Here is a 25,728-nt window from a genome sequence, read left to right as displayed (position 1 = left end):
TACTGTACAAAATGTTTTATAGTTTTCACAAAATACATTTAGAAAGCTCCATTTTAAATAAAATTAAATTGAAATATTTAAGAGACAGCGTGTAGACGTTTTATCTCAGAAGCATTGCTCAGACGTAAACCCAGTATGTGTCCATGTTCTACGTACACACTGAAATAAAAATGCAAAACTCAAAAGAGCATGACAGATGATGCTAGAAAAACCCTCCCATGGTCTTCAATTATAAATAAGGACTGCGGGGTTCGACTGCAGTCTTACGAACTCGAAGCCAATGTAATCGAACAGAACGTGTTTACAAAATTTTGCAACACAAGACTAATATCTTTAAAAAAAACATTGTGTACTAGATGAGATACAAAGGCTTTGGTCTGTTTTACAATCAACAATGATTAAATCTGATATGTACTTGTAAACAACTGCCAAACACTTAAGTTTAAAACTCTGTCAAGCAATGTTTAATCATAATTATAGGAATTAAATATTTCTAGTTGCACAATTTTTTTTTTGACCATAGGACACTATAATACAACTATACCTAAGAGACAAATTGTACCTGACCCTAAAGTAATGTATTTTATGATGCATGGAACATTTATAGAATATTCTCGGGGATATAAATGAAATCAACTTTTATTGGAGAAATCTTTCTGGAAGATTTCTAGGGAAGACAAGTACTTTACATTTTGACATAAACAAACTGGATTATATCGAAGACGCAGTCTACCATTTACAGACTACAGGTTTTCTTTTACACCTGTTTTCCACATTTAATGTTCTTCGTGGTAATCTAGAGTCAATCCAACCACCGAAGCAAGAGGTCCAAGTTGTGTTGCATGCCGCACCGTCTTTGCGCACTTTGAGCTGTTGATAGTGATCCGTGCCTAATAAGCCAGCAAACGTCATGTCAGAGGAGTCAAGACCACAGCCTCAGTGGATGGATCAAGTTTGAGTTTCCTCTGCTAAATATCCATTCGTAAGAAATAAGACCAATAAATATTTTTTTTCTTTTTTTTTTTGACACAGTAAGAGTCTTCCCTCCAGCTTTTCGTCTTTAATGATATGCAACAGCGTCCAGAGACCATGCAAAGGCTGGTAGAAAGTCTCGATATAAGCAGATTAAAAGATAGTCATGGCAGAATCTCTCAGGTTCTCCTCGCAAACAAACGCAAGACCAACATGGTTTTCTAGCAGTCCATCTATCAGTACTTGATCTTGGTTTTTCATATTAACATACAAATGGCCATTTACTAACACACCAGAGAAAAAAGGAAACAATGACTGAAGTTGGAAATAGAAAAAAAAAAACAGATAAGTTTTTGTTCCATAAAAATTTAACACCGGGCACTTTACAGAGGTCCATTTTTTTCTGTCTTTCCATTGTTGTTCTCTCTTCCAAGTCCTCATTTGAATGTGCCTAGAGCTACAGAACAGCACACAGTCCCACTGGAAAAACAAAGCCCAGACGTCCCAAGGCTCTCCCAGAGTCTCTCTCTTTCTTTCTTTCGTTCGTTCGTTCCTCCTCTCTTCTCCTCCTCTTGTCCTTTGCTTCTTCTCAACCCGCTCTCGCCTTCTCTACTCTCCTGTGCCGTGTAAGTGTGAGGAGCACTGCCGGAGGGCGATGGTGGAGTGGGTGGTTACAGGGTGAAGTAGCTCTTCTCTCTACTGTAGTCTTGACCAGTACTGAGACATGTCAGGCTCGCTCCCTGGGACTTGGACAGGGACAGACACTCCAGGAGAGATGAGTCCTGCAGAGACAGAGAGAGAAAGACGTCAGTATAAAGAATAAATGAATTCGAAAAAAAATAAAAATAAATGAAGCCCCAGAGGTCAGCATGCTATATTAGATGAGTGGATGCACCATGCACAGTTAGTGTGAGAGCTAGCGCTAGTTAGCCTTATAGCACAAAGCAGTGTGGTTTAAAAGCTTGCAAATAGGTGGACGAGCAATGAGTCACAAAGCTCTGCACTCGGTTGCTCAGTAAAATGCTTGCAAGCTCAATAAATTGAGGCTTTGGCAATGGCATTTAAACAGAGAGAGTACAACAGCAAATGAATCAAATTAATTAGCAATTTAGCACAGAGGAAATGTGGTTATGCATGATTAACTCTTCATGACTATAACCAGTATATATGGCTCTCAGTAACAGCATCCTAATGGGGTGGAACTAAACTATGGGCTGGAGTAGTGGGATTGACATGATGGCATAGAGCGGAGATGAAATGAGCTCCTTTCATGCAGCTTGCGGAGGGAAAATGATATGAAATGTAGAGATATTGACCCGCAGATGTTTAAACCATGAAGTTTCTCAAATAGACAGAAGGGAAGAGGAGAGCTGGCGCGACGGATCATGAATCAAAGATGGCTATGTAGTACCCCCTTATTACAGGAAAGGTGGCAGATATTTCACAGAGTGACACTGTTTGATTTTTTATTAATTCCCAAGCATGTTGGTAAACAATGAATTGTCTGCCTACCTGTTGAGGTGGTACCAGAAGTGGTCATTGATTGGCTGTTCATATGTGCCTGCATATGAGGGGGCGTGTATGTTTCGTAGCTCCGCCCGTTCACAGGCGGACTGGTAGGCAGCATGCAGGAATAAGAGGAGGTCTGGCTGGGCTATAGATGGGGAGAGAATGTTACATTAGCTTAGCCAACCATAAAGTTCAGCTCAGTAGTCTGTGACACTGTAAGCTTTTCATAGGCAGATCTGTCTAGATTAAATTTTATTCATAATTTTAGTTCTTGATAGAAACCTATTCTTTATTTAAATATAAGATTTTAAGGAAAGTGTTTGGCCAGGAAACATAATTTAAATCACTTAATACATAAAATACACATCTGTAAACATGTGTTGACTAATGAGTTGGGTTTTTTTTTTTTACTTACTTGCATAGGTAGATTGTTTGCCATGGTGAAGCTGGGCATGGGGGGCAGCGCACTGTAGGTGTTTGTGAGTGCAGAGTCAGGTCTACCCAGCATTGACCCCGAGGTGAAAGACACTGTGAATGAAAATGGAAAAAAATGTGGTTAAAACACACAGTCCTCCGTGTGTGAGAGACCGTCTCATTAGCGTTAAGTAGTGCGTGAGCGTGAGGTGACGCCTTGTTTGACAGGCAGATAAGCCCGGACAGACACTGAGCTGTGTGCGTGTGCGTGTGCGTGTGTGTGTGTGTGTGTGTGTGTGTGTGTGTGTCTGTGTGTGTGTCTGTGTGTGTGTCTGTGTGTGTGTGTGTCTCTCAGGTGATTGACTTGTGAGCGTGAGCTTCACTTCTGCCGGTGTGCCCTCGTGCCTGATTTGGTAATTACGCAGATAGTCAGCTGAGAAGTTTTGCTCAATCATCCATCAAAGGGAAACCACCGGTGTTACTTCATGTGAACTAGAGCGCACAGCCACCGAGGCCTCCTCTCTCCTTTTCTCTGACTCCGCAGGTTGCTGTATAATAATATTTACTTTTATTTCACATGGATCCCGTCCGACTTGAAACTCATGAACGGTTAAATGTGTTGTTATTTCGCCTATTAAAGCGACATTGCAACGTGTAAGGCTCGTGTAACAAACAAGTGCATGGTTGTGCAATACAACAATCGACAAATTCTATTTTAATTTTATTTAAGATTCTAATGTTTTTTTGTTTTTTTTTTGTTTTTAATGGGTGTGGATGTCCTGTAAGCTGTGGTGGACCTACCCGGTGTAGTGGGCTGCGGGATGGCCTGGTAGACGCTGGTGCTGAAGCTGCTGCTGATGGGAATGTGACTGGAGGAGTTGTTGGCCTGCCGGCGCTGGTTCCGCAGCTTCTCCTCTCGCCTCCACTTTGCTCTCCTATTTGAAAACCATACCTGCGACGAAAGTCTTCTTGTTAGATCTCTTACGGGCATCCAGCGCCCCCCCCCCTCCCCCGGCCATCAGAAAAAAATTAATAAATTTGGTATAAAAAAAAAAGTTGTTGTTCACTCACTTGTATTCTTGCTTCGGGCAGGTCGATTTTCGCTGCTAGTCTCTCTCGCGCGAAAACATCGGGATAATGAGTTCTTTCAAATTCTGTAACGCAAGAAAATGCAGCACAGCAAAAGTGTTGGTAAATAAGCAACAAATGAGGTGGAGCTTGACTGAATTCATGCAGTGCTCATAAATGTATCTCTAAAGCCCAGAATTCAAAACTTATTTACTTATTTACAACCTAATAATTATACCTATTATTTGTTCCGTGAAATAAACCATTAGAAATGTAGCAACTCACACATTAAGGAATTTTTCTTAAGTTTCAATTCACCTAAGACTGTCAGGAACGTGTTTATTTTTATTGAGAGGAAGAAGGCCTATAATACACGTGTAAATTATTCACAGCATGTTGCACCTTTTTCCAGAGCTTCGATTTGCTCCTGTGTGAAGGACGTGCGGTTTCTCTGTAGTTTCCTCTTGAGTTGCAGTCGCATCTGTGTCTCCTCTGAATCCTCGCCGTTCGAGCTGATGGAATTTGTGTTTTCTCCTGCACCGTCCTGTTGTTGGCAGCCATCTGCAAAAAAAAAAAAGAAAAAAGAAAAAAAAGTCATTTAATGGAAATAAGCATTCAATTAAGTTAATTGAATAATTAATTCTCGGGTCTGGTGTTGTATCAGCCTACAGCTAATTGTACAGACCGCGGTACAACATCATTAATTAAAGCCACTATCATGGTTGATTTCATTCAAAATCAGATGAATTATTGAAACTTCTTCTTAATGTTGCCTGATTCCAGACGACTGCCCTTGTGAAAAGTGGAACAATATATTCAATAAAAAAAAAAAGGCCTCGCAGTGAAAAGTGTTTATAAAATATTGTGAGAAAAACAGACTGGCGAGGGAAAAGGCTCTGCGTACTTATCGCGTCCCAACAATGGCGTGTGTTCTCAAAAGGTTAAGAGAAATGTGACAAGATGTGGTGAACCTCTTTTCAGAGCCTATGAAATGTATTAAAACCCCAAACTCACTACCCCTCCCCCCCCTCCTCTTTTTTTTAGGGCAGAGCAATGCCTCAATGGTCGTTCCCATATGGGCGTTGGTATAGCCATTGAGGTGACCACCAACTTTTGAATAGGAGAAGACGCTTTTCAGAATGATACAATGCCTTCAGGAGTAAGGGAAACCATTAAACTATGGACACAGCCAGGGACGAGCAGTGAGCCCTCGGTGGGTGTAATATATGGGAGGGTTAGGCAGGTCGGTACGAGGGGTGGTGGTCTGTGTGAGTAGTGGTGGTGGTGGAGGACGGTGGGGGGCGGCGGGGGGGGGGGCTATTGGAGGAGATGACAAAAGGATTCCCTCTCTCTGGAGGCGCACAGGCTGTAGTACTTTGGTATTGTGCGCACGAGGATCCCAGTCAACAGAGCTTTGAGTCCAGTGTGTTAACCCTTATCCACTACCATCATTAATCACGTCCCCCGGCCAGCTACACGCCAGTCAGGATTTCTGTCTTCAATTGGAAACAAATGAGTGAGGAGAGAGCATGTAACCCCCTGAACAACCAAAATAAGGCCAATCTATTCACTGCTCCTGCTTGTCCGCGGTGGGCCCAAAGGCCCCTTCAGTTGCAGGGCGAGGCTTATCGACTAATGTCTGTCTTGTTGTTGGACATCATTATCACACCGAGAAGTTAATGCGAAATTAAGCAGGGGGTGCGTGGAGATAGAGGGTGGTTTATGTAATATGTAATATCTCACTCATGTCTGTCTGGCGCCATGGGTCGGACTCGTCTCAGCTTTTTGTTTGTGCAGTTTTTTTTTTGTTTATGTTTTGATTGGCATGGCTGGCGCCTTGCTCCAGGACAAGAGGTTGTTGTTCCAAAGGTGGAGCAGGTGCAGGGCTGCACGAACAACCCAAAACTGAGCTTAGATTGCGCAAAAGTTGTCTTTTAGTGTAAAAGATTTGTCAGTTAGAATTTTTTTTTTTTAAAAAGCGTTTCCACCACATGAACTCAAACAAGTTGCGCATTTTCTCGTGATTCTGCAGCTGAGGAAAGTGACAGACCCGCTAAAGGCCTGGAAACACATCTAGTGCGTCTATATGTGAAAGTCTTGGCTCACTGGAGGAAACCTGATGCGACATGTTTCTTGACTATTTCCCTTGCTGCAAACTAGAGAAAAGTATTCTTCTATAGGCCAATAGTTTGTATCCACGCTATTTGTTTCTTCACTCCGGCTAATCCATAAAAAGGAGTGAATGTGAAGCTATTATCCGTCTGCCAGACCCACTGACGCTAGGATGGGATTTGTTTTCTTTATAAAAGCGCTGGGAAATAAACTCATTCTTTAGTATCACGATGTCTCAGCCAGTGAGGCGGAAAAGCAGCAAAAAAAAGAGATACCGAACCAATTGCGGCACCTTTCAGCTGCTGAGACCGGATCAAAACACTCTTGAGAAACCGCTTAGAACTGAAAGAGAAAGTGAGAGACTAAATCCTATAGACGGGATTTAGAGCCATATAGCCAGCGACTGAGAATGAGAAAGAGATAAAAGACGAAATCGGTGAGGAGTTTTATTCGTTCCTCTTTGGATAGAGTTGTCTTCTTTTGGGGCCCTGTCACTCTCCATGTAGCCATTATATCTGCTTACTCGGCTGTCGGATGGAAAACATATTTTCCCTCCCCTTGAGACAACTGCTTTACCTAAATACTTACTGAAGTAAAAACATAACCAAATTAGCCATTATTATTATTATTATTATTATTATTATTATTATTATTATTATTATTATTATTATTATCAAATAATTAATGCAATAATAATAGGCCTAGATGATATATTTACAATTATATTATTATGAAATAATGATAAAATAATAACTGTGTAAGAAACCAATTATAGCCTAAGCAGTCTAACGTGTTAGACATGCGGCAGTAAAACTAAATAAAGTACTAATACTGTCATAATAATAATTATAATAATTATTATTATAATAATAACAATAATTATAATAATAATAATAAATTAGTTATTATGATTTATTTCAAAATGAAGTGAATCATTTTAGCTGTTAATATGATCCTTTCCGCTTTACTGCTTGTTGATAACAGCCCCACGTGTCCAAATGGTCATCAAACAAATGCAAATGATTATTTGCAAAGACTGAATTCCACCACTTGCACGTCCCCTCTCTGATTCATATATAAATCAGGCACTTGTGCTTAACACTTGTTTAATCGGTGAGTATTTAAGAAGCCAAGTCAACGTTAGAAAGAAAAGGTGGCGTTTCTTCTAAGAAAATGTGCTCAGTGTTTGGCCTGCAGCAGGCCGACAGGAAAACCCTCTCAAGTGGAACATTTCCACAGCAGCCTTGCCATCTCCACACTCCTGCATGTTGCCATAATGAGAGACAAAGCCCTCTCTAATGAGCAATTACACGTAGTGCGGACCGTTCCCATAACCAATCATTGCGTGTGAAGGAAAACATTCCTTTGTACTAATATCCCCGCACACAGCTCCCTGGCTCTGCCTCCCCATCAGGAGGGGAGGAAAATGCAGGCTGTTGGATGGACACCTCTGCTGAAAGGACAAGCCGCTGTCACGCACATCCATGTCTGGGACAGTGGAGGCATTCAGACTGCATGCATGGCCTATGGTTTCCTCTAATCGACTAGTCTTAATTGGGGGTCTTGTTCAGGGCATCAAAGCATGCCAATACAATACCCTCCCTGCAAACAGAGACGAGGACCGGAACCACTGGAATAGTGAGCTGTAAAACTATTCATATTCATACATGACCATTTCTGGTGACCTCTGTGGAGTTCACGTTCATTCTAAACGCACGTGACTTCAAACAGACAACTCAAGGCATTTTTTTTTTTGGTGACAGACCATAAATGTTAGTTATCTTGAGAACCCACCTACAACAACCGACCTGCACCGCCCGGTTGTATCCTCCTTTGATACAAGCGTGCGTGCGTCAAGGTGTCTTTATTGCCACGGTGTGATAATGAGGCTCACCTTGGTTGGGCTGCCCTGGCACTGATGTTCCGGGGTACCAGCCGGGCCGGGTCCCCCAAGTTCCTGTCTGACCGTTGAGCATTCTCAGCTTGTCATACATGCCATCTGCGCCCATCTGTTGCTTTTCACTAGCCAGGTTGCGGAGGACTCTGTTTATCGATGACACCTGAATGACAAATTACATATGATAAGAGTGAGGATTAGGATTAGACGCAGCGACTGTATCAATGCTCAAAGATGCGCGTGTGTGTGTGTGTGTGTGCGTGTGTGCGCGTGTGTGTGTGTGTGCAGCGGGCTCACAGCACCACACAAACACACAAACACACACACACACACATCTTATAATCATAATAAATCTGCACAGGAAGATGTTCACAAATGGACAACGAGCTCCTTCTAATTGACTGTATGTTTGGGTGATCACATATGCAATAGGCTGATGGGCGCCCCACACTCTGAAATGCAGTGTATTTAATAAGACTGAATGGTTGGATGCCCATCTCCTTTTCCTCCACTGCAAAAAAGTCATTTCATGTGGCAAATTAAATCATGCACATAACTTACAGTCAATACACTTACACTGGGTATATTGTCGTTGGTGCAGATCCCCTCCGACAGAAGTCTGTCACGGATCTCCCACGCGAAGATAGACGGACACTCCCGCTTGTACTGCGCGATTTTCGCGACCACCTCTGGAGTGGCGACCCTGGGCTTGCTGCCGCCTATTGCCCTCGGTCTTATGGAGCCAGTTTCATAGTATCTGCCCAGGATCTTGCTCACGCAGCCGTTGGATACCTGGATAGAAAACAAAAGACACAATTCACATACATTATTTACGACTATTAACGGAATTTCTAAGATGGCGTCAAATAATTATCACCTTGTCACTGTCCAGCACTTGGACTTCATCATGGGTCTATAAACACAAAAAATATGCCTTGAATGGTATATTAGGCATTTCTTACAATAGATTTATTCTTTATAATAGCAGGCAGATTACTTTCCTTTTTGTCGGCTTTTTTTTCCCCCAGTGAACCTAATGATGTAACTAATAAATAATAATTTCACTGATTTAAAAATGCTAAAAATTTAGGCTACAGGAAACATTGATTTCATGAGAAAATCATATCGTTACGCCTTTCATATTTTTGCTTCCTGATTTCATATTTTCAAAAGCACCTTTGAATCCACTGAAAACAAAGTCTGGGTGAAGCGGTTTTCTGTTCAAAAAGGAGTGTGACTGTCACCTGCAGTATCCTGGAGATGTCGCAGGGTCGAGCACCACTGTGAGCAAGTTCAACTATTTTCTGCCTGGTGGAATCCGGCAGCGGTCTACCATTAACAAACACACCACCAAGCTGGTTTACGCCACTGTGACCTATACACGGAGACAAAAGCATCGTATAGTCATCACATCATATAACAAGAGCAATGCAAACATTGTGTAATAAAAGCAAATGATTTTCATTAAGTGATGAGGAGAATGACTTTTTTTTTTTTTTTTTTTTTTTTAGCGTTCAGGATAACCAGGATAATGAGATATGAGGACAGCATACAGAGGTAAGCTACAGAAGGGTTATTGCAGTTTACATCAAAAATGAAGAGTCATTTATGTTGTTTAAAAAAAAAAGTGTCTTGAATCGGAGTTGCACTGATGAAACAATCTTTTAAAGAAACTGTTATAACTCGGTGCATTTCCCCTCTGCAGTCCAAACATTGCGCAGTTACTCAGTAACACATGCAGAACCTGGATTAAACGACAGCAGCGTCACACAAACCGAACTAAAATATCACAATATGTTTTCCTCTAATAATAAATGAGCAACTCAATCTGTCGTCTTGCCCCGATGAAACTCAACCAACCTTTTATCAAACCGGAAAACTTCGGTATTAAAACATTCGCATCGATATCCATCGCCCTCATGAAGCTATGCAGCTGCTCAGCACCAACACCAGCACCTCACTCACAAACTATATCCTCAAAATACATAAAATCAAATCAAACAACAATAACCCGCAACAGCGACAATCACATAAAACCGTAATAATGTCTTAAATTCAAAAGCATCGCTACTTTTTTTTTTTTTGTTGGAAAGTAGCTTTAAATCGACAACTCCAGTCCTTCAAAACACAGTAATTACGCATGAACAAGACAGGCACCACATCAGATACTAGCTCTAAAATAGCAATTTTCATGACTGGTTATTGTCTAAAAAAGAATGATTTTTGGAAATTATCCCTAAATTGTTCTATGGCATCTCTCTAAAGCACAGAATAATCCCGCAAACCTGAAGCCAAATGGGAGAGCTGACTCCCCGGAGTGCCTGAGCTGCTCTCTGTTTCTCCGCTCCCTTCCCCTGCGCTGCCGCCCGGTACATTGACTCCGGGAGCAGAGGCTCCTTAGCAATAAATAAGCTCCAAATATAGAAGAGGGGGAAAATATGATGAGCCTGCCTGACATTTGTCTTTAAAATAAAGCTAGCTGCACGTCAAGTTTGAGCTTAATTTCTGGAAATAGGCGGAAGTCGCCTCGGATCATGCATGGGAGGCTAATTGAAAAGATCAGTTGGAGCACTTGTGGCAGGCATGTCACTTTATGACACCGCTCTGCTTTTGAAAATCGCATCGTCACGACAAATAGTAGCATGATAAAACGACCCTTTCTGTCTGCATTTGGATATCACTCAGACAAAATTGGACGCTACTCGTTTACCCTCCGAGGGAGACTTCGTTTTAAGGTGGCCAGGGGCTACGCGCGGTCACAGAAACGAGGGCGCGCCTGGATTCTTAACATATTAAAAGTGACATGCAGTTTTTTCCCCCCTTGTTTGTATTTGACAACAAATGCTCACAGCCACTGCAGTCCTGTTGTGAGCAATCGGTAGGCGTCTTTACTCTGAAATATGTCACAGGACTCTGCCTTTATACTGGAGACTTTATTTTATAGAAATGATCAAAAGGCCGTGCTCATACCTGAGTGAAAATAAACCTGTTTAACTGGGTAACACATCCCTTTTGGCCACTATGTGTAATAATCTTCCAGTGTGGATCTGATTGATAGTAAATCCATTATCATCCCTCCTGCTCTTTGGTAATTCCAGGATTAAGTGGAATTAATAGACTTCTCATGCTGAAATTGGCCTACCCGCATTAAGCAGCCCTGCTCTGCGGGTTCTCCAGGGCTTCTCCATCATCTCTGATTTATAACTATCATATAAATCCTCCGGATCGATAAAACCGTCAGATAAGGACATCACATAAAAATCAAACTCTCCTAAGGTTAAGTCTTAATCATGGCACAATTCCCTCAAGTACCCAGAGTCGATCTCGCCCGCTGGCGCTGATTATGCGCCTTGTATTCTATTGCAAGTCGACTAATAGGAAAACATATGGTGTCAATTTGGACGCTCCCCACCATATACACCCAGGAGTTATTAGCACAAAAGCCAGCGAGGCCGTCGCGACCTTTAGACAACCCAAAGGGCCGGGCCCAATGATATCTCCTCGGCAATTCGCACCAGACATCACACGCCAAGCCAGGGGAGCATCCCATTAACATCAATCCGCAGCAAAGCAGGAGCGCTGGGTATTGTACACAGCTTTGATAAGGCCCCATCATCTCAATAATGGACAATTGGCAAGCAAAAAAAAAAAAAAAAGAAAAAGAAAATCACAGCATTGGGGCCTAATAAAATGAGACTCAAATGCCACCAGTTTGAAAAAAAAAAAAAATTGTTTATGCGTGTTTTCTTATGAATCACACCTCTACACATCAAACAACCCAACTGTCATGTGGTCCAACATTGAACTCAAACATATTTGGACTAATGCGCACAGATTACAGCACAGACACGTCATCAAGGTATATGGAGAATAATATAATAAAATTATTCCACACACCTTCATCACAGATGTCATACACCTCTTGTCCAGCAGCAAGAGAGAGAATGTTTCATGTTTATCCTTTTTTGTTTCAACACACACACCAGGAATAAGACAAGATATTCAACTCATGGGCCACTTCAAACACAGAGGCCTGTAAAGCAACTTCATCTACCATGTTTTTTTTTTGTTTGTTTGTTTGTTTTTCTTTTTTTTTTTGATTGGCACCCACGACAATATGGTTGTTAATATTTATCTTCCGCTGTGAGTTCAGCCTGCACCTAACAGTGTGGCCTGCGGTTATAATATGAGCATTTTCTTTCTAGTTCATGCTGTCTGTCCGTGAAGAATATGGACTAATCTACATAAGACATTATTGCTATTCCTCATGTTTCATGCAGGGCTCTTCTCTACGCAGCTAATCTTGTATGCAGCCTGGCAGCCAGCTCTAACGCTAATGCAGACGGCTGTGCAATTATTTAATACCAACTCAAGCAGAAACAAAAATCTCCCTCTCAACCCAACCCCCTTTATTCTCCCTCTCCTCCCTCTCTCGCTCTCTCTCTCTCTTTCTCTCTCTATATCTCTATCTCTCTCTATCGTTCTCTCTCTCCCTCTCTCTGGAGCAGGACGACGTGTGATTAACTTGTTCAATAATAACTTGCCTACCTATCATTGCAACAAAAAAATAAATAAATAAATTAACAGAAATGAAACGGCCATCAAATAACTGAGAATATTTCGCCCCTGCACCTCAAAGTCATGCAAATTTATGCCTGCACATACATTTTTTCTTTTTTTTTTCTTTCCCCCTCTTTAAAGTGTTCTTATAAAGTTATTGCGCTATAACAACTAGTGCATAATGTCAGTGGGTGTTGCTTCCATGCAACCACATTAGAACTTGCGGCTGTAATCAAAAGTTTCATAACAAAAAAACATATATAAATATATAAAAACAACTTACTGTTCTGCATCATTGAGGCTACGCCAGACTCCCACGTGGCTTGGTTGTGGTATTCTAAGCATCACAAGGAAATAACAAAGCTGGTTAGCATCAAATCATAAACCTGGTGTACAGATCTTTTTCCCTTAAGGCTACTGTCAAATTATTTGCAACATTTCTTTTTTTTTTTTTTTTTTAAGAAAAAAATAAAGGTTCTCATCTCGTTCGATTTGAATTTCATTTGCGGATCTGGTGCTTAAACATTATAGATGCATCATGAATTTTAACATCCTGAGTGTATGTATGTATTTTAATTAAACTTGCCTGGAAACAGAGTTGACTGTCCACTCTATAACAATTTAGTCAATCATCTGCCGTTTTCACTACTTAATGTCTCCCTATAGGACAAAGCAAAACAACACATTAGCACAGCCACAGCTATACTGATGCACTTCAACCTACTGTATCTTCATTTGTGACTTAGCTTTAGATTTAACCTAAATGTTGCTGCCAAGCAAATAAATTCAAACTGACACGGGACAACATTATTTTAACATATTAACTGTGTTAGGCCTGAAAATAAATTCTAACTAACAGCCTAGGAGTGATATTGTGCCTATAACTCTTTAACAACACTGATTCTTTCAAGGCTTTTGGTCCTTTGGATTTTTTTTTTTTTTTTTTAGTTCATATAAAGAAATCAGCCCTCATCCTCTCAGCAAGAGGTTTCTATATTTTTCTAAACTTGATATCCCTCCTCTTGTGGAGTCTATCGTGGAAACTGTACAGTGACACACGTTGTCTACCTCGCCTCACTGCTCTGCAAAAGTCCAGACCAGGAGGGGGTACAAAGCTGGTGTACAAAGCCTGCTGGACTCTAACAATGCACCCCCTTTTCTGCCTCCATATACCTCAAACCCGGGGCGAAAACTCGGCCTCCGCGACTAGAAACACACAGCTTCCCCACTAAACACACCAACAAGTTCAGATTAATACAAAGAGCCGGAGGCATGCATCCACCCCCTCCGGGACCATTCACACACACTCTCACACATACACATACACACACACACACACTCACACACACACACACACTCACTCACTCACTCACTCACTCACACACACACGACCGTGACCCCGGTGCTGCTAGTGCGTGAATGTGGGTTTTGTTTGGCCTGCTTTTTTTTCTTCTTCTTCTTCTTTTCTTTTTCTTTTTTTTTCTTTTTTTTTTTTTTTTTTTTTTTAACAAAGAATTTTAAAAAGTAATTTCTTGTTATAAATATTTGGTGGTTATTTTGTGCTGCTGGTGCGGGTTGTAAAGCGGGTTTAAAGACACAACAGCGCAGTAGGGCGCTCAATTGGAAAAGACAAATGCATTAAAGAAGCTATTGAATGGGGAACAGATAAAAAGGGGGCCAGGGAGGGAGAAGTCTGAAGTTTTCATTTTCTCCCTCCATGCAAAGTTGTGTTGTGTGCAGAGTAAAATGGCATAATACCGACGTCTAACAGGCTGTGTTTAGTCCAAGCCTAGTTTGTGAGATGCACCTAGGGCCGCCATTGCATTTCTAGAATGTAGCTTTCTTTCATGTTTTAACAAATAGGCTGCTCGGTCATTAATCAAACTCAGATTCCATCACACTGGCCCACATAGCCTGAGTTAGCCTGTTTAGCATAACATGAAATGGCCAAAAACAAGCACTAAATCATTCAGATATTACTATGAGCCTACGTTTAGCCTGGTGTCATGATGTTAAAGTTAACATGGAAAAATGTAAATTTAAAAAAAAGAAAATTCTACCTTTTAAATCTGAGCAGCCTGAAAATGGACCGCATTCAGTATAGCTTTTAGCCCTATAGGTCCAAGTGGTTAATCATTTATTTAAGGTCGAAAGCTCAAACGTTGTTGTTACCGAGGTTAACGACGATCTAATCTGCATTTCTTTTCCTTTAGTAATCCGTAACAACAATGTCTTAATTCAACATGCTTATTCTGGCCGCTGGATCCTGCGCTCACAACATTCATATGCAGAAAGAGCCCATGTAGGCCTGGGCTACAATGGCCCCCCGATGCAAGTTTGGAGGCTGACACAGGAAATACACAGATGAGGGTGACTTTTGAAAAATGGTTACACTTTACGGTTTCAGTGAATTAGTTATTAGCATGAACAGGTTTAATCTAAACTGAAACGAGTGTGTGTTATGACATATTAAGGAATAGGCCTGATGTGTTTTGACTGTCAGTCTTTTTAAGTTTTATTAGATTTTTGTCTGAATTAGGATGAATTTAAAATTATAACATTTACAAATATAAAATGCATAATTTCAGTGAATGAATGCATCTATTTTATTTTTACTAATTTACTTGCTTGTTTTGACAAAATAATTTTAAAGCAGCAGCAGTTTGTATCCATATGTTAGCTATGTTTTATTCAATCACTGGAATGATTTGAAACATTATTTCCTGTTTTAGGCGGACGTGCTTGTGAAGATAGTGTCTGACTGGAATATTTGAACTGGTAAAAATGTGAAAGTAGTTGAACTCGCTGTCATTAACTCGCTGAAACATCTTAGAAAAAAACAGAAGGGGAAAGTTGTATTTTATCTGACACACAAACAAACACTCTAAAAAAAAAAACGAGCCGCCTCTTCAAGTGAAGCGCTTCATGGAGCCTCTCTCTTTTTTTCTTTTTTTTTGTACAAGGCGCTTGGGTGACTCGCCTGCATGAATCAATCTGACACCTTTCCTCAACGGGTCATTGCGCCCCATTCTCCACGATGATCACTGTCCTGGCCCAACGTGACTTTTTACTCTTTGCTGTCATAAATAAGCGGTAAGCTATCCGTAGGCCTAAACACAACAACAAAACCGAGCAGATAAAACAGACAGAGACGCTAAAGGCTGTTCGCACTTCTCAGAGAGTCCAGTCAGGAGACAGGCTGCACAGTCCAAACGATAAAACACCTACAACCTCACCACTGAGCCTCAACCTACAGCCGAGAATACATGACCTATAATAATAGTAATAATAATAATAATAATAATAATAATAATATTATTAATAATAATAACAACAATAATAATAATCATAAATTCTATAATTTAACAAAACAGACAAACTTTTAGTTCAGGATCTCACCTTTTTGGGGCATCCTGCGTCGTTGTCAAAGTCCTTGGCAAACTGCAGGCTACAGCCTAGTTCTCCACACCACAGAAAGAGAGAAAAAAAAAAAAGCTGACCAGGATCAGTCTCTCTCGGGAAGTTTAGAAGAGGAAAAATTAGTTTCCAGTGGTCTTCGGCGGAGACGGAGGGGATATCCCTGCGAAGGAGACAGAGATTGACAGTGAACTCAGATGTCAGGACGCACGGAGTTCGGCGAGGATGTGCGCTGGCGTGTGAGAGAGCGAATGAGAGAGTCGGAAAGAGAGAGAGTGGGGAAGAGAGAGAGAGAGAGAGAGAGAGAGAGAGAGAGGGAGGAGGGAGGGAAGGAGGGAGGGAGGGAGGGAGAGTGGTGGTGGTAGAAGGAGGTGGGGGTAAGAGAAATGAGCACACCTATGCTGATTGGTGATGGAACAAGTGTATTAATGTATGTGTTCCTGGTCTGCTGTGTGCGCCTCGCCTCGCCTCCCTCCGCCGCTCTTCACTGGCCCATTAGCGCGACCCGACCTCTGTCATCATCCCCCATATAAACACTTCCCCCTGCACCACAGCCAAAGCGGGAAACGGGGCCGAGTCACAGCGAGCGAGCGAGCAAGCGAGAGAAAGAGAGAGAGAGAGAGAGAGAGAGAGAGAGAGAGAGAGAGAGAGAGAGAGAGAGAGAGAGTTTCGTCTTCCCAACCCACTAATCAGCCCACGCATGCAAATACCCTGCCCTCACTTGCTGAATATTGCCCTATTGCAGAGCAACTGCCTCGGAAATGCCCATTGGACGGAAAGCTCTATTCTTCCAGGCTGAATTGGGTCCGCGCAGGGAATCTCGGGCATGTTCAGCTCAAACCTGCAGGGCTAACAGCTCGAGCTGCGAGGGTGACGGGAACTAGCAGCGGAGCAGCGCTGCACGTGAACACTGGAGCTCCTCACATCATATTCAAATGACAAAGAGCTGCAGCCTTTTATGAAACAGCCGAGGCTCCGCAGATGGCATTAATGTTATCGAGACGCATAACAGTTGTTGTTGCTGTTGAAAAAGTTTTGGGGACATGTTGCACAATGTCACCTCTGTTTGTTTTTTATGTTTGTTTGTTTTTTTGTTTGTTTGTTTATTTGTTTGGGGTTTTTTTTTATTTTTTGGTTCTGCATCCACGTGTCAACTGTAGACCTGCAGGCGGAGATCCTCACTGCCAGAGTTGGCAAAACACACAATGTTCGAATAACTTGCGCCACTTTAAAGCACAATAACTTCAACAAGCTTAGCAGATGAATTGACTCTTATTGCTCCAAAGTCATTAATAATCATTAAAATAATTGACAAAAAAGTCCCCAGGATATCATGCTGGTGCAGCATGGAAAGTACAGCTGAGTTGGGAAAAGTTTTTCTTATTTATTTATTTTTTAAGCTAAAAGCTCCAAATGGGAGCGTATTAACTTTGAAAATCTTTTGCATTCTAAAATGACACTGCCCTCCCTCACTAAAAACAATCAGAAATGTCCACCACGTGCTTTTGTTGATTCTTTTGGGTATCACCTTCCCCTGAATAGCTTTCTCCCTCCTGTCAACAAGAACACCATGCGTAAAGAGCGCAGCCTTTAGGCAAGCTCGGCTGCTTTTTATGGACACATTTGCGAGGCACGGCGACGTCACTCCTGCGACCTGACAGCAAATAGCACGCGTAAATAAAGTAAAGCAAATGACTGTGTAGCCATGGCCACACGCTCCCAAACTGCGCCGGTTGAATGACTGGCTATTAACGCACACCTCAACGCACCCAAAAGCAACCCCTCTGCGCCCGTGTTTGAGCATACACCCGGAGCTTTGGGCAGCACCAGTCTCAGCACTGAGGAGCCCCGCCGCTCGCTGCTAAAGGAGGAGAACCGAGGGGAAGAGAATGAGGGTTGTATGGAAGTGGAAGCCAAACTAAAGCAGAAAAGGGGGTGCATGAAAGGGCAAAGAGAGAGAGAGGAGAGAGAGGGACAGGCATAAGCAGGGGGAGGGGAGAGAAATTACTTTTCTTTTTTTTGGTGTGGGGGGGGGTGGATGGGGGGCCATGAAATGAAGTCATGGAGGCCTACACTTGACTTTCTTTGACATGTGAAAAAGTAGGAGAAGTCAGAGCTCATCAATAAAACACTTCGGAGGTGAAAGAGGGCTCCCTAACAACCATCGCATTCCTGACTATGGGTTCAATGAGTAGACAAACGACGCTGCCAGAGAGAGGCAGAGAGGGAGAGGTGGGGAGGAAGAGGGAGAGAGAGAGAGAGAGAGAGAGAGAGAGAGAGAGAGAGAGAGAGAGAGAGAGAGAGAGAGAGGGGGACTGCCCGGCTTGAATGGGGCCCTCAGTGGGCCGGCGAGATAATGAGCTGAGAGGACCGGCTCAAACTGTCACCGAGGGTCCCGCGGTGAGGAACAACACTTTGGCCAATACTCCTTCATCAAACAACCCGTAAACTAAACGAGCACATTCATCTGTTTCTCCTTCCTGTATTGTTTCTACTCACTTAGACTGGTGGCTCAGCCTATACGCCTACCATGAATGGCCACAGCTTATATCAGCTAAAGGGGGGGGGGGGGGTTTTTCCCAAACATTTTCACGTCAAGGACCCCCTATTAGACATGTATTAGACCACAAACATCCCCCCCACCCCCCACCCCCCACCCCACCCCAAACACCAAAGCCACCACCGCCCGGGAAGGAGAGTTTGCGCGATGAAGGAACCTGGTTATGATTTACTGTAAAACTGTGACTGGACTCACTGAAGGTGGAGTCAAACTTTATTGTTGTTACTGTGACAAAATGAACTTCTAATTTCACAATTTTCAAGAGGTTATAATGGAGGAAAATGATTTTCTGGCTAATCTGAGAGAATGTGCCTGGACTGAATTAAAGTTAGAGGCAGTGTGCAACACAAGGAAAGTTAAATCTACAACAGACTGAGTGGACCAAAAGAGGAGTGTGAACTTCTGCTGTGTTTACTAAACTGTGCGTCCTCATGTCGGTCAGCCATGGTGAGCACATGTAGCTTGGACAGCTGCATGTTGTGACATCAGTTCAGGGCACAGCCACTGGGTTTTAGTCGTAAGTAATAGATTTTTCAATAATTCAAATACGCGATTTTAACACAAAATCTTGTGCAACGAGACGCTGCAAAAATATTTGATATGATCTCTGCTCTGCTGCGAAAGCCTACCACAACAGCCTACATTTAAAATCCGTATTTCTTGTGTTTATAACCTGCCTTTGTAGTGCAAATGTTATCACTTGTCACAGACTGCAGCTGTCAAAAATTCACACCACTAACCTGCCTTTCGCTGAAAGACAGATTCCCCGATGAGTGTGTCAAGTAGTTTTCTTTGGAAACAATACCTCCAGTAGGTTATTGATTTCTTTGGTTAAGCTGTAAATCCGCTCCAAGAGCTAATTCGTTGTCTCCACTCTCAAGAGATTTCTGTTTTTTTTTTTTGTTTTTTTTTCTCACAACCTTCACTGGCATGCCAAGTAGGCCTACTGCTTGATCAGCAGCTAACTGTCAAACAGCCTGCTGGAATAATATATTTCCTATACATTTTTCTGTTGTTGTTTGTTTTGTTAGATCGTCTGGATTGCCGTAGAAGTCTGTAAAAAAAAAAAAAAAAACGGGATATGCTCATGTTGGGAAAGCAATTAGCCCAATTCGGATTAGCAGCAACTAATGTCATAGGCCTTGAAAAGAAAGCCTAATCTGGTCGCTATTTTCCCCTGAGCCTGAGGCAATGTGGTATTTGTCCCCCTGTAGAAACTTTTAAATACAAAAAAAGAAAGAAAGGAGGAAAGAAAAAAAAAACATAAGGGGAGGGAGCTGCAGTGAAAAACAGTGGCATTGTTTTTGGACAAGGAAAGGGGCTGTAGTGGAGGGTAAACCCACCTAATTTATGGCTTTTATTTGGGATTACAGTTTACCCTTTACAGGCTGGGAGAAATCTTTATCAGATAAATTCATAAAGCTGGATCCGGTTTCAGTTACTTTTGATTTTCCTGAAAACATTGTTTTAATTTCTTTATTATATTTATTTCTTTATTTATTTTATTATTATTTCATTTATTAATAGTTGTTGTGGTGATCCCCCACTGGAGGTCATAGTTGATTCACCTTTGATTTATCAGAACATTTGGGGAGGACTATTAGAAGATTTTAAAATATTGTAACAAGATCATATAACCCTCTGATTCATGTAGATTTTAAAGAGGAAAATTAGAACATATTGATCTTTAAAACTGATCTAGCTATATAATTTTTTGTTGTTTTTCTTTTCTATCTTAATAAAGGGAGTGAAGGCGTGGGTTAATTATTCCTCCTATATTATTATTAATAATAATGTTTGTTAATTATTATTATTATTATTATTATTATTAATAATAATAATAATAATAATAATCATTATAATAATAATATATAATACATTTATGGCTTCTTTTTTGATAATATTGCTGCCAGTACTACGACAATGGTTAGTATAAAAAATCAATTTGAGGTAAAAAATAATGTGTCTTGATTTATTTACAAAAAATCAAATCAAAATAGGCTATGTCTACAGTTGTTGTTGTTATTATTATTATTATTATTATTATTATTATTTTCACTTTGTAAACACAATGATCACCACAAATGTCGACCTGCATTTGTAAGCTGCATTCTTGCCCAGATGACCCGTCATTCATCAAACAGTCTCGGATTGTCACATTTATTCTCCTTTATAAAGAAATTCATGAGGACATCGCTGGTTTATTTATATATTATCTAATTATATGCACTTTTAAATTGTGTAATTTTTTTTTAAATTTTATTTCATGAATAGTAATTAATCAGTCACATGAGTTTTCAACTTCTGCGTAGACATTTAATTAATCTGCTATTTATTTAGAGCGTGCTGCACGTGGAGCGCGACCCGGAACAGAGGCTGTGTTAATGTCGAGGCATTTCTCAGCACATTCAGTGAATGTAAGGAAACAGAACTCCATCAGGATGTTGATGAATCCTTGTTGCCTCTTCAAGAGGAAAACAAGGGAATGTTTGCAGTTGGTACTTAGTCTGCGTGGTCTAAAGGCCTAACAAGCACAAACCTGCTTTACAAAATAAGTTCACCAAAATAAAAGTGTACATGCCCATAAGTGAATGAGGGTGCACCCTCCTCCACCTAATGGAGGTAGGATGTGTTGAGGGATACATAGGTGCAAATGTAGTTTTTATTTAACCAGCTCAACACTCATATAGTGCACGGTGTTGGGGATTTGTGAGGAAACACGGAAGAGGTTGAGGATTTCTTTTGGAACCTACAGTTAGGTGTGCAGTCCACAGAAGCCCTCTCCTGGCAAAAGGCTGAAGGCTGGGATAAACACCGGGGCTAATGGTGTCACAGCGCTGCTCGGCAAGCGTGACAGAAAGAAACACTGGATCCAAACATACAAAAGCCTGTACACCTGAGGCACCCAAGGTTTCCCAGCTACTGTTTGGAAACCAGATTTATTCTTTACATTTACAGGGAAAATTAAAAAAACAAACAAAAAAAAAAAACCCAACACGTGGAAGCTCATCTCAGTAAAGGTGGGACTAAATACTAAATACTAAAAAAACAAAAAAACAAAAAACAAAAAAAGCATAGGCTTATAGAAATCCAAATATAACTACTAGGCTCAGGCCCTTTCACACAGCAAAATCAATCTGAAAACCCTCAAGGCACACATGTCATTTCCCATCCACGCTTAGTTACAGCTACAAGAAAGTTCACACTCATTTTTTTGCAAGTCGCTATGAAAACTTAGAAAATTGTTTTATTTTAAGCTACAACACGAGGGACGACTTCTTGAACTGAACATTTAAAACAAAAATATTAAGATCTTTCTTCAAAAATCACACGTGGATTGCAGCGTGATGAGGACGCGCTCTTTTGCTCTCAAAACAGGAGTGAAACAGCCCGCTGATGGACAGCGTCATTTCCAGCGCGCTGATGGATCGAGGTGGAGCTGAATAGATCCCATACACATTCAATTTACTGTACAGGTCGAAGCCTTTAATTTCCCCGGCGTAAAGCTCGCAATAATGGGCGCTTTAAAGGAGTGACGTGCGCTTAATTCCTCAGTGAAGATCGCTAATTACACGCTGTATGTGTGCGAGTGTGTGTGTGTGTTTGTGTGTGTGATAGATGACAGCAGAAACCAAGTCAGCTCGCTGTGTTCAACTTTGTGTGGGTGCAGGCTACACCTCCTGTAGCAGGGAACTGTGCAAATACTTAACCAGTAATTTTTCCTAACTTTGCCAGTGCATTCGGCTTCCAATCAATCTGCATGCGAACTCAACTCTCTGCTTGAAATTTCCTCCTACACCTTTTAGCACGTGAGGATATTTGACAAAGTGTTGAAGCCCACACTTTTTCAGTTTTTAAATAATCCCAAAGGGATGATTTGCAGAGTATCGGGGTTTAAAATATTGAAAAGAGAGTGTTTTAAAATATAGTCCGTCCAAACTCACCGGATGAAAAGGCAGTAGACGTGTCTGACCAGTATCCTGTGCGCATAAATTCGCCTTCTTCCCTTCCCCGGATCTCTCCTCCGCGCGCCACAGCGACAGAAACTTATAGGTCCCGATTAAAATCTATCTACCTTTGGATCCGTCGTGGAGTTGAAATGTCAATGAGAGTGGGGGAAAAAAATCTGCGGCTCTTACCAGTAACTCTCCCTTCGGCATCAGCCTCAAGTTGGCAGTGATTGGCTGGAGCGACGGGCCGACGTCATACCTTGGACAGGACACAGAGCACAGAACGGGGAAGTGCACAAGGTAGCTCTACATGTGGAGCGCACCGGCCTGTTTACTGTCCCAGTAAACTGTGTCTGCTGCGTTCAGGGACTGACAGCTAACACCTCTGCAAGGGCCACGTCCTGCTTTTATTTGATCGTATTTGATTTGATTTGATTCTAGGCTTTTATTTTATTTTACTATATTTTGTTTTATTTTACTCCACGCTGTCCCCTGTTATTCCAAACTGTCTCAAATTTCCACGAACGGACAGCTAACAATTCTTCACTCCTGAAAACTTTACACTGAGTTACTGTGTATTTGCTTCCATCGTTTTTATACATTAGATAACTTCAGCGCCGCTGGGATTCAGCGACTTGCTCAAGAGCACTTCGGCAAGAGAGCTGCTTTGTGGCTAGAGTTGGACTGCAGAGCTGCGGTCTGCAGTCCAACTCCTCAGATTAAAGGACAGTTTCTAAAGAAACAAAAACATGTTCCGAGAGTGTTTCCAATGATTTCAACAATGAAAGTCATAAATAGGAAGAGTTTCCCTGAGCTCATCCTCAAACGGAAAAAAGTCTTAGTAAAATACACATTTCATTCGATGTAAACAACACCCACAATGGACTTTTTAAGATTTACATTGAGAGTTTTTGCAAGCTTTGCAAGATATTCTTCATAAAGGCCTAACTCTAAATGTATGAAGAGCATCACCAGCTCCTGCGTATAACAGCAACAACAACCGGAGAGTCAGGTGGTAGTCAGACTATAAAAGACATGAGCAGGTACAGTTGTTGTTGTGTTTTTATACCTGTGCGTGCTCGGCGTGCAACAGGTGTGGACAGAACAGGTGCAGCCAAGTCCCAGTCAAAGGATATGAAAAATTTCTTTTTCATTGTTCCTCCTCATGGAGCTTCCTCGTGCTGTAGGCCTAGTCCCATTTCCAAGACTCTGGTGTTATATAGCATATTATGGCACAGTTCTGTATCTAGGAACGATTCAGTTTTAGTCTCCGCCAGAAACGCTAGTTTTTTTATTTTATTTCTACAGCCCTATAAAGTTGTCATCCGCTACTCGTAATGGGGCTTTAGCTTCCCTCTCACTAAGGCAGGCTAAAAGCCTCAAATCCTATTTCACAACCTCTGATGTTTGTGTCAATTTGAACAAGACGGTGAGTAAATGGGCAACCGCGCCGCCGCTTGTCTCCCAGGAAGAGACCGGGGCAGCGCAGGTACGGGCCAGTCAGGACTGGCTGTGTTTGGGCCATTATTTGGAGGAACAGCCATTAAGAGGCCTTGATACTGTGCAACGCAGCAGGGTGCTCGACATCCGCGCTGGAAACCGCACGGCTTGGTCCCTGCTTATCAGGCTGTCAATAAAACGAGATGGGATACAGCGGTCGAGCCAGGTGCTCCCTTTCCCTTCCCACACAGCCCCACTCTCCAGAAACAGATCAGGCGTAAAGGCAAATCTGTCCAGCCCTCTGCCGTCACCACGCTGCTGCTGCACAACGCCACCCCTCTCTTTCTCTCCCTCTCCCCCCATCTCTCCCTTTCTCTCTCTCGCTCTCGCACACACACACACACACACACACACACACACACACACACACACACACACACACACACACACACACACACACACACACACACACACACACACACTCACGCATTAAATCACACTGACAGTTGTTTCTGATTATCTATGGAAGTATGGAAACTGTTTTGCAACTTTGCAAATATCTGCCTATATTTGCATCTCATCCCAATCCTTTCTGCTAATGCATATTTAGCAACCACATACATTTCAATACAAATGAAGTGTCTGACATTATCCTCACTTACACGGTGGTGTGTGGATGTCAACAGGCCTGCATGGGCAACATGTATAAAACTTTTATACAGGTCTTGGAGAATGCCTTAAAACTGTGGCAGCAATGGAGTGCGAGGTTTCCGGGTGTGTGTACGTGTGTGTGTGTGTGTGTGTGTGGGGGGGGGGGGGGGGGGGTGACAATCTCCCGCTCCTCTCTGACTGATCAAATTTAAAACAAATTGTGTAATGATCGACCTCCCCTCTCTAGCCATGCAGAACATTATGCTGCCATAGCCTACGCCTCATGAGCTTATTGTTTACTGCCGCTGTAGCAGACAGAGAAAAATGTCCAGGGGACCGAGCACGTTACCAGAAAGCAAGAGGGTACACGCAGAGTTGATGCTGCGTTCAAAGGCGGTTATTTCATCCATCTAAATTAGGATTAATTGCAATGGAGACGCGGAGGTAAGTTCTATCTGAACTTCAAGTTTAAAGTAGCTGTGAAATATTGGCCCTACTTTTAATTGAAACTTTTTAATATGCATAAAGTTAATTGTCAGTTGTTTTAATTGTATTTTGAGGTTTGTGAAAAAAAACTTAAGATTATACTCGTCTAAAACTGTAAAGAGAGGCCAAAGTTTGTCAAATTGGAACCTGATCTGGCAGGGAGGGGGTAAAATTGTCAGGCCTGTTCCTGCTGACTCTGCCACTCAAACAGCAGGCGTGTAGTGAACAGAGATGTTTAGATTGGTCATCTGATATTTTCAATTTAACATACAGTGTCCAAAGGTAATATAGCCTAATTACCCCTGCGCGCGCGCGCACACACACACAAACACACACAAACACACACACCATACTAAACGCGCACACACACATGCACAGACACACTCCTCCTCTCTCTCTCTCTCCCTCTCTCTCTCTCCCCCTGTGTGAAATGTTTTAATAAGCCCTACACGCTCTGTGTGCAGAGTTTGATTTGTTTTCTCTCCATGCTCCCCGGCCCTGGATCGAGACATTAGCCGAATTCCCCCGGGGTGATTGGATGCAATTTGTCCGGAGTAGACAGGCACGTCCTGGATGTTAGGAATTCACTTTGGCTCAACGTGACAAGTCTGACTTCGATCTACAATTGCATCTGAAAGTGCAGCGAGCGGAAAGATCCCATGCCATTAAGTGTTCTTCTCCCCTTTTTTTTT

General features: G+C 42.0%; 1 protein-coding gene across 4 annotated transcripts; it reads right to left on the bottom strand.

The window, feature by feature from the left end:
- Window positions 1–627: 627 nt before the first annotated feature.
- pax6 (paired box 6) lies at window positions 628–22,586 on the bottom strand. 4 transcript variants are annotated; one of them, XM_022741330.1, is made up of 13 exons: window positions 22,454–22,586; window positions 15,932–16,112; window positions 12,816–12,869; window positions 9,217–9,347; window positions 8,850–8,885; window positions 8,549–8,764; window positions 7,970–8,135; window positions 4,366–4,524; window positions 3,967–4,049; window positions 3,697–3,847; window positions 2,897–3,009; window positions 2,485–2,626; window positions 628–1,754 (listed from the first exon to the last, which is right to left on the bottom strand). In XM_022741330.1, exons 2-13 carry the CDS (start codon window positions 15,942–15,944, stop codon window positions 1,669–1,671), a joined length of 1,350 nt encoding a protein of 449 aa, XP_022597051.1. In that variant the 5' UTR covers window positions 15,945–16,112; window positions 22,454–22,586; the 3' UTR covers window positions 628–1,668. The 4 variants fall into 4 exon arrangements, with proteins under 4 accessions (XP_022597051.1, XP_022597075.1, XP_022597061.1 ...); XM_022741354.1 differs by lacking the exon at window positions 22,454–22,586 and adding an exon at window positions 13,119–13,192 and having other exon boundaries at window positions 15,932–16,175; XM_022741340.1 differs by lacking the exons at window positions 8,850–8,885; window positions 22,454–22,586 and having other exon boundaries at window positions 15,932–16,175.
- Window positions 22,587–25,728: the final 3,142 nt, after the last annotated feature.

Source organism: Seriola dumerili, unplaced genomic scaffold (genome assembly GCF_002260705.1).
Source record: "Seriola dumerili isolate Sdu_G_001 unplaced genomic scaffold, Sdu_1.0 BDQW01000003.1, whole genome shotgun sequence".
NCBI lineage: Eukaryota > Metazoa > Chordata > Actinopteri > Carangiformes > Carangidae > Seriola > Seriola dumerili.
Note: the sequence above shows the minus strand (reverse complement) of the source record. Positions and strands in the feature narration are given on the sequence as shown.

Coding starts and splice junctions, on each gene's coding strand:
- pax6 (XM_022741330.1), bottom strand. Junction 8,765..8,849: donor AAGTGCTGGACAGTGACAAG/GTGATAATTATT, acceptor TTTTCTATCCAG/GTATCCAACGGCTGCGTGAG. Junction 3,848..3,966: donor TGCCCGAAGCAAGAATACAA/GTGAGTGAACAA, acceptor CTTTCGTCGCAG/GTATGGTTTTCAAATAGGAG.